Source organism: Pituophis catenifer, unplaced genomic scaffold, assembly GCF_029215685.1.
Source record: "Pituophis catenifer annectens isolate HBS135680 unplaced genomic scaffold, rPitCat1.0.hap2 SCAF_2, whole genome shotgun sequence".
NCBI lineage: Eukaryota > Metazoa > Chordata > Lepidosauria > Squamata > Colubridae > Pituophis > Pituophis catenifer.
In genome coordinates this window covers 1,853,303-1,862,764 of record NW_027256882.1, presented here as the reverse complement: position 1 = coordinate 1,862,764, position 9,462 = coordinate 1,853,303, and the positions used below count along the sequence as shown (strand labels likewise).

Below are 9,462 nucleotides of genomic sequence, written 5' to 3'. Positions count from 1 at the left end.
GCTGTCTTTCAACACAGCTCCTTATACTGAAGCTCCCTCGTAAGTCATTCAGTGTGATGGAGTTGCCTTCCTTCCATTTGCAGTCCTAACACTCTTCTTTTTTTCTCTCAGTTACTCCTATATTGCAGGACCTGTTTAATTTCTTGAATCATTTAGATTTCCATGGATTCTCTCTTATGTCTTATTTTAAGAGACCCAAAGTCCAAAGACGGAACAACCCTGCCCCCCCAAGTCCAAATTATTTTCCCCTCCCATATAATCCTGAGTTAATCACAACTAGCCTATTGCAAAGTTTGTAGTTGCCTCTGCTCCATCCATTTCCCTATTTTTATAACCATTCATTGATATTCAATGCCTGGCCCTGGTATGGAATAGAGGATGGCTTGTTTTTAGAATTGCTTTTCTAGATCATATATAAGTCCTCTTTGCTGATGATTCTATATTAATGATTGAATGACAAATTAAAAATGAGCACTATTACAAATAATGATATATTTTATATATTAAATATCCATCCCACCTTCTCAACACTCATAACAGTGTTGGGTGACTATAATTAAACAGTGATGGGTGACTATAATTATATTCTTAAGTTGGACACTTTTGGCTTAAGACTGAATTTTGTTGTTGTTGTTAGAGATGATGCTATCATGAACATTTTTTTACAGTAGTTCAATTATTTACCCAGCAAAAATCCTACGCTTCATTTTTGCCATTCAACAAGTCAACAAGAATTCACAGCTTTTGTACAATCTCACAATAGGCTACAACATCCATGACAATTATTTGAGCACCCTTGGGACTTCAGATGCCTTGATGGACATTCTATCTACTGGAGAAGCCAATGTTCCCAACTACAGCTGTGGAAAGAAGGACAACCTGATGGCTGTTTTTGCTGGATCTCTTGATGACATCTCCATTCAGATGTCAACATTAGTAGGCCCCTACAAAGTCCCACAGGTGTGTTTGTGTGCTTCTCTATCTGATAAAATAAGCAGGCTAGTGATGGGTAGGTAATAGATTCAATCATATCTTTTCTATGGAAATCATGAGCTGCTTTTCACCATGGCCTTTGTCATGGCTAGGGATTGGGATCCACAGGAGGCCTAAATATTTACTCGAGCAAGACTTGAGTAGCTGGACACAATGTTAAATATGGAATATTTAAGCAAATCTCTAAAATGAACTGAGTTGCATTTGCAGTGATCTAGAGATAGAAGACATAACATGTCTATTATCTGAATGTCAATTTTATTAGAAAAGAGAAAGAGCAGTATCTCAGACCCCAGATTAGACAAATAATTATATTCGATCTTCCTAGTATTCTGCATTTTGTATTCTTTATCCTGATATGGCTTAAGGGTTAATAACAATAGATTATTCCAGGGGTCAGCAACTTTTCTGAACTCAGGGACTACCAAATTCATTATTTTAAATCTCATGGACCACTAATATGATTTTTTTTCAAAAGATAAATCGTATTTAGTGCATAAAAAATGCAAATAATTTTTCTGCAGATCAGCAACATTTTCTCACAGACCACCAGTGGTCCGTGGACAACCAGTTGGTGACTGCTGGAGTACTCCAATATGTTTGTTAACACTGGATGTGTTAAAAGCTTACATATTGGACTTGATCTGATCTAACCATAATACACCATTCTTCATTGCTTCTTCAGATCAGTTATGGAATTGTTTCAGAGGCTCAGAGTGATAAAAGTCAAATGCCTTTTTTCCATCAGATGCTTCCAAAAAATGGGATCCAGTATCCAGGAATTGTCCAACTCCTCCTCCATTTCAGATGGACTTTGATTGGTCTCTTTGCACCAGACACAGAGGAGGGAGAGAATTTCATGAGAACGTTCACTCCTATGCTTGTCAGAAATGGAATTTGTGTGGTTATCTCACAACAATTCTCAAAGACTAGACCTACAGAACCTCTCAGAAATGCCATCTCTAAGTGGAGAAAAGTCAATGTCTTTGTTCACTTCATAGAATTTGCTTCCCTTGTGGATAGAGTTCGCCACATCCATTTAGCAATTGAAGGTTTGCCAGGACCCATTGAAGGGAAAGTCTGGATCATCACAATTCTGCAGAAATTGACAATGAAAAGGGATACACATTTCAAATATATCCATAGCATTTGGAACTTTCCTTTTCAGGAAAGAAAACGGCCAAATGATGATGCCTTTCAACCCAATCTTTTTCAGGATTCCAAATTTGAAGACCAGTCTTTTCAATGTCCTTTTTCAAAGCACGTCCTCTCTGTCAAGGGCCGGAGACGATGCACCCAGATAGCACCACTGGACATGCAAGAGAAAAAGAATAGAATTCAGATAAAAAATGACCATCGTTTTTATAGTGTTGTTAAGACTCTGGCCCATGTCTTGAATGTTGCATATTCCTCAATATCTATGAGGAAAAAAATGGAGAAGAAAGAGAGATTGGGGGCTGCAAGGCTAGAGCCATGGCAGGTATGGGGCCCAAATCTAGTTAATATTTAAAAAAAAATCCAGTTGATGTGGTGGAACCTGAGTCCTTCGGGAGTAGGGCAGTATATAAATTCAATAAACTAAAGAAAACTAAACTAAACTAAACTTCTTTGTTCTTTCAAACACCAAAGGTTCGGTTAAGATGAGGCCAGATTTAGTTCACAAGATTATGTTCCAAAGAGCAGGCACTGGGACAATTATATTTTTATATTAAACACTGCTATTATAAAATTGTTTAAAATGTATAAATTGTAAATAATTTCCTGTACTTATGGGTTTGTAATTAGCATGATAGAATTTTATACTCATAACTGTCAGCTAAACCTGGGAGCATTTAGTATAATCCCTCCTCACTGCAGGAATCAAATTAAAGCTTTTCAGACTGATGGGTACTCAGTCTTTGCATTTAGCCATGGCATTTACCCTAACCCTCACCCTCACCCTCACCCTACCCGTAACTCACTACTCATTTCCAGGAGTTCGATCCTGACCAGCTCAAGGTTGACTCAGCCTTCCATCCTTCCCAGGTTGTTAAAATGGGTACCCAGATTGTTGGGGGCAATATGCTGATTCTATAAACCATTTAGAGAGGGCTGCAATAGCACTGTGAAGTGGTATATAAGTCCCAGTGTTATTGCTATTTAGGCAAATAGCAAAGAGGGGACTGAATTTCTCTTATTCAGTAGCTCAGCTTTAAAATTGCTCCTCCTTTTAGGATGTTTCAAGTTGCTTTCAAAATTCCTGGATGTTTCAATTCTAGTTCCATCCCTTTCTGGAGAAGAATGAGTTTTGCAATTTTTCCTGGGAGAAACTGTACTTGGATCAAAGTGGAAATGTAGCAGCAGATCTGAATATCATAAGTTGGTTATTTTTCTCCAAGGAGGATCCCATCCAAGAGCAACTGGGGAGTTTTGAAAGACAGAGGCTTATTATCGACCAAGATGCTCTTTTACGGCTAAAGTTGCTCAACAAGGTGGTTGAAAATATTGGCAATTTTTCTCTTTGTATGGTTGGTGTTAGGGTCCCTGAAAGAGCAGGCTCAGATAGTTCTAATTTTGGGAGGCAGTGGAGGACAGGGGGTCCTGGAGTGCTATGGTTCTTGGGGGATGAAAGAGTTGCAAACAAGTAGTGATGAACAACAAAACTGTAATTCTTCAATGGAAAGGACCTTGTCTTAAATACGTGACTTGCAGAGGTTGGTTGCTATCAGTTTGTACCGGTTTGGGAGAACTGTTAGTGGAAATTTGGTGTGGTTCCCCAAACAGGTAGTGACCTCTGGCTGGCCACACACCTGAAACGGTCCCCACCCTCTCTGCCCAACCACTACTTGCAGAATCTAGCCACGTACTTCTGCTCACCGCTGCTGGCAAAGGTAAGGCCGAAGGGCATTGGCCAGTGGGTGGGCAGGGGAGGGAGAGTTGGTGGAGGGGTGATATCAGCAGTGAGTGGTGGACCGATGCACGTGGGGAGGGAGGGGAGCATGCGGGAGATCATGGCACCGGAGTTCTTCCTTTGCATTTTCCCCAGCTGGTCTGGCCTGTGAGGGAAGCACATGGGAGATCCTATCTGAAGTTTACTCGTGAGCAATATTGGCCAGGAGAGGAAGGGAGAAAGGCCAATGGTGCTCACAAATAAATTGAGGCTCCTAAGTGGGGGGGGGTCGAGCCTCCCCACCCACAACATGTTCACCTGAAGGCATTGCTGGCAGCCACTTCCTGCACCTCTGGTCCTGTGCTCTTCCCTCTGCTGCTCAGCCTCCTCGATGCACAGAGGCAGGAGGCGATGGTTTCTTTCACTGCCTGCGAGCTGCTGGCTGCCTCTATTCTGCAGTTTACTTGTGAGGAAGTTTACTCGTGAACATGGTGCTCTCAAGTAAACTGCAGATTACAGGAAGCCAGCAGATCCCTTGCTCTGATGCTTGCCTGGCAGAGCACAGACTGGCAGCCCAAGGTTGTCTCTCAACTGTTGTGTGCAGGGAAAAACCTTGCAAAGTAAAGAAAAATTTCTCTTGAGTGTGAGAAGTTAATTGCCTTGCAGTCGCAAGAAGTTTTTCTTTACTGTGGAAAAGTGTTTTCCTGCATGCAACGGCTGAGAGATGACCTGGAGCTGTCACTCTCTGGTAAAATCCACGTCTCGCAGTGGGATGCAATTTGGGGTGGCAGGTGGGGTAGGGGATGGGGGGGATCTCAGCAAGCTTTGCAGCTGCATGGCTACAAAGGTTGCTGGGCCAGCTCCCATCTCCCTGCCGGCCAGCGCCTCCCAAAACCGCCAGTGTTGCATGTAGCTGTTGTGCTGGGCCTGATAGGAGCAGCAGCAGCCCTCTCCTGTCTTTCTCCAGCTGGGTAGGAAAAAATGGAGGAGGACTTCACAAACAAAAGAGAATTCTTCTCTTTCAGCACCAGAGCCAAAGCTAAAAGAAACTGGAGGGGAGAAAAAGAGGGATGGTAGGAACAGGGGAAGGCAATTTTTTCATTGTTTTAACTCCGTAGCAACTTCCTTCCCAGCTACTTCTTTCTCTGCTCAGCAGCAGGCCCTTTTTTTAAAAAAAAAAGATTGGCCACCATTTTCCCAGGAGAGAGAAGAGCGGAGGCGGGGAGAGAAAAAGAAGGCGGTGTGGGATGGTTTGGGGTGGGAGTGGGGGTCATCTTAGTCCTGGCTGGTTGCTGCTTCATTGGGTCCCCTCATCTTTTCAGTCCCAGAAAGCGGCTGAAAAATGCCCTCCTCCTGTTTTGCAGCCATGCACCATTTTCTGTCCTTGCCTCCTTTCTGTTTTTATTTGGTTTTCCTTCCCACCCTGAAAGGAGTTTCAAGCAAAAGGAAGCGAGTGGGGGAAAAGGGGGGGAAGAAGGATCCGGGAGTGGGAAAGGAAGGAATTGGGAAGAATGAGAACAAAGAAGGCTTCCCGGCTCAGGGAAGGCTTGGAGTCTGGAATCCAGAGCGCGCCTTTCCCCTTTTCCCTTGCTGCCCTTTTATTTCCAAAGCCACCTCCCCCAGTACACTCTCTTTCCCTAAAAACGGAGCTCTTGGTCCAAAGCTGGCAGTGTGTAACGAAAGCAAAGGAAACAAAGTTGAGCTAGTTTGTAAGGAAACCAACTACTGTCAAGGTTCAGTGCAGGTATTCCAAACTAAGGAGTCTTAATGTCTGGTTAAAATGGGTAGTACTTCCATTTAAGGAAGAAAAGCATAGCTCAGACAATTGCTGTGATTTTTTTGCTCCTATATTCTGTTCTTTAGGTATAAATTTTGTTAATGTAGAAATTTTACTTACAGCCTATTAAACAACGGAGCTAGCTGTCTGCCTGCAATCATTTGTATCTATTAGGAGTAAATCCCACTGAAAAGGAGTAGCCTTATTGCCAATTAAACATGCATAGGCTTTATGTAGTTGAGAGATAGGGTATCAATTAGTATCAGGTGTATTATAGAGAGAAATGAGAACTTCTGTAACAACAGATACTTTGTGCTCAGACCAGGTGTGTGTGTGTGTGTGTGTGTGTGTGAGAGAGAGAGAGAGAGAGAGAGAGAGAGAGAGAGAGAGATGAAAGAAAGAGAGAGACAAAGAAAGAGAAAGAAAGAAAAAGAAAGAAAGAAAGAAAGAAACAAAGAAAGAGACAGAAAGAGTGAAAGAAAGAGAAAGAGGAAAGGAGATAGAGAGATGAGACAGAGAAAGAAAGAAAAAGAAAGAAAGAGGAAGGAAGGGAGAGAGAGACAAGAAAGAAAGAAAGAAAGAAAGAAAGAAAGAAAGAAAGAAAGAAAGAAAGAAAGAAAGAAAGAAAGAAAGAAAGAAAGAAAGAGAAAGACAAAGAAAAAGAAAGAAAGGGGGAAGGAGAGAGAGATAGAAGAGAAAGAAAGAGGAAGGGAGAGAGAGAGAGAGAAAAAAAAACCTCTGTGCTAATATTTTTAATTGTTCCATTATTTATCATGTGTTAATATTTTACACTGTCCCTACACCTAGAGTGATTTTAATGTCTTTCTTTTGCTCAGGGCTACCACATATTTTTCAGGGATTTACATGCATTCAATGTCTATAGTCCAGAGCATAAATATGTGTGTGTTTATTTTGTACATCAGGTTGCATAAGTCCATCTTAATATGCTATTCCTGGTATGTGATGCTTTGTATACATACAGAGAAAGAAGCACTCTTGTGATCTTTGACTTTTAGGCTTGTTGTCAAACATCAGCCATAATACTAATGACTGTTTTGAACGATATGCACGAATGGCTATTTTATATGTGAAATTATGACTGAACTATTTCCGCACCTATATTGGTTCTCACTGCCAGGAAGTTTCTCCTTAGTTTTAGGTTGCTTCTCTCTTTGTTCAGTTTTCATCCATTGCTTCTTGTTTTTCCTTCTGGTGCTTTGGAAAATACATTGCCCCCCCCTTCTTTCCGGCAGCCCCTTAAAAGCCTGTTGCCTATCACACTCTTGGGTAAAGCATGGGAGCCATTTCCTCCTTTCAGTGGCCCATGAAAGTACATCTATAGTATGTAGATAATAAATTTGGAAAAAGGTGAACAACATTTTTACAGAATTATAGATACGTTGAGGCTGGGTGTGACAAGGAATGGCTGGGAGGGGAGGGGCCAAGCGAGGCACCCATTGATGTGAGTGACATTGAGTTGGCCACACCCACCCAGTGTCACATGACCATCAAGCCACACCCAGTGTCACATGACCAGCAAGCCATGCCCACAAAATAAGCCACACCCACATAACCGGTAGTAAATATTTGTACAACCCATCCCTGCTCACTTGGCCTTAGAAATATCTCTTTCCCACACAGGGTTCATACTCATGTCCCATGTGCTGCACAGAAACATGCCTGGCTCACCCTTTTTAAGTGACATGTTCTCATGATTTCATCCCCACTCATCCTCACTATAGTTCTAGAAACTAGGCAGTAATGTTTAATCTTATTTCACCAGAATGGCAGCTGTATGAATTGAAAATATAAATGTACTGATATAACTAAATAATACCTCATTTGAGGTTGACAGCCCTAGTTGGTGAAGAATTTTTTCTTTATATCTTAACTGGAACAAAAAATTGGATTATTTTCAAAGGGGAGTGGCTTTGCAATATTTTATGTTTTTCTGATCTATGTCAGCATTCAAATGCTGCCATAAAGAGATGGAGAAGAGGCTTGACTTTTCACCTACTTATTTTCTCTGCAGATAATGTCTCCGAGGAGATGGGATGGGAGGGGGACATTCCTGGGGTTGGAGGCTGGAAGATTGACTTGGAAGATGGCCAATAAGAAGATGAGAATTGGGGAATGGAAAGGGAAAGTTTTGGGGGTCAAAGGCTTAGTATCGGCTACGCAGAGTCGGTATCAGATTGTTGTTCTCAATAAATGGAATATTTCAGCAAAGATTAATTGTCTGGGAATGCAATTTATTTGAGATGACATCGAAACCTGACAATCTACTGCTCAGAAGTTTCTTTCTTAAGTTTCATTTTATTTTAATCAATCAATCTAATAAATAGAAAAATGGCAGATATTTTTGAATGAATTTTGTTTTTCTGCTTAGTCTCTGCCTCAGTCCCAATGTGTGGACAAGTGTCACCCTGGATTTGTAAAACGGGCTCGGAAAGAAGAACCAATTTGCTGCTATGATTGTATTCCTTGTCCGGAGGGGACCATTTCCACACAGGAAGGTGAGTGACACCAGAGAAACTCTGGCTTTCCTGTCTCCCAGTATCAGCTGTCATCTAAAGAAAGTCTTTCTTGGAATGTGAAAAGAGGGACTATAGAAATAATATTACTTACTATTTTCTCAGATACTGAAAAATGCACCAGGTGCCCAGATGACAAATATTCCACTGAGGACAGAATCCAATGTATCCCCAAAAGAATAACCTTCCTGTCCTATGAAGAACTTCTGGGCATCATCCTGATCTCCTTTGCTGTACTCTTGTTTCTAACAACAGGCCTTGTTTTAGTCATATTTGTTAAATACCTAGAAACTCCCATTGTCAAAGCTAACAACCGGGACCTGTCCTTCATCCTCCTGGTTTCCCTCTTGCTTTGCTTCTTGTCCTCCTTTTTCTTCATTGGCCGACCAAGGAAAGCCACCTGCCTTCTCCGACAAACAATGTTCAGCATCATCTTCTCAGTAGCTGTGTCTTGTGTGTTAGCCAAAACAATCATGGTAGTGCTGGCCTTCCTGGCCACGAAACCAGGGAACAGGGTGAGGAGATGGTTGGGGAAGAGCTTGGCCAACTCCATCATCCTTTCTGGTTCTGCTGGAGAAATTGTAATTTGTGCAATCTGGCTGGGAGTCTCTCCTCCGTTTCCTGATTTTGACCTGCACTCCCAATCAGGAGTGATCATCCTTCAGTGCAATGAAGGCTCTGTGACCATGTTTTATGTGGTTCTCTGCTACATGGGTTTCCTTGCTGCCATTTGCTTCACAGTGGCTTTCCTGGCCAGGAACCTGCCTGGGGCCTTCAACGAAGCCAAACTGATCACTTTCAGCATGCTGGTCTTCTGCAGCGTATGGATCTCCTTCCTGCCCACCTACTTGAGCACCAAAGGGAAATCCATGGTGGCCGTGCAGGTTTTCTCCATCTTGGCTTCTGGGGCTGGCCTGCTGGGCTGCATCTTCTTCCCCAAGTGCTACATTATCATCCTGAGACCAGATCTAAATACTAAGGAACATTTAATGATAAAAGTCGGTATCTGATCATGAAGTAGTTTCTTAAGCTCATAACACTTAATTATTTATTGCAGTTATTATTGAGTTTGTATGCTTGTTTTGACAATTAAGATTATTTAAAATCAAAAGAAATAAACATACAAAAAATGTTAGACTAATTTAAGATAATTATCAAAGTGTAAACAAATTAATTAATAATATAAATTGTGATGAAACTAGTGAACGACAAGATAAGAAATGAAATAGTTATATTAACATAATGCATCTTCAGAGGAGCCAAGACTTCCCAGATTGGGGTGAGGGGGA

General features: G+C 41.7%; 1 protein-coding gene across 1 annotated transcript; it reads left to right on the top strand.

Annotated features, from left to right (window-relative positions):
- Window positions 1-816: 816 nt before the first annotated feature.
- LOC139309236 (vomeronasal type-2 receptor 26-like) lies at window positions 817-9,159 on the top strand (the record flags this gene model as incomplete). The annotated part of the gene is made up of 3 exons (XM_070933298.1): window positions 817-960; window positions 8,029-8,155; window positions 8,279-9,159. Coding segments are annotated over exons 1-3 (1,152 nt in total), but the record flags the coding sequence as incomplete, so codon positions are not given.
- Window positions 9,160-9,462: the final 303 nt, after the last annotated feature.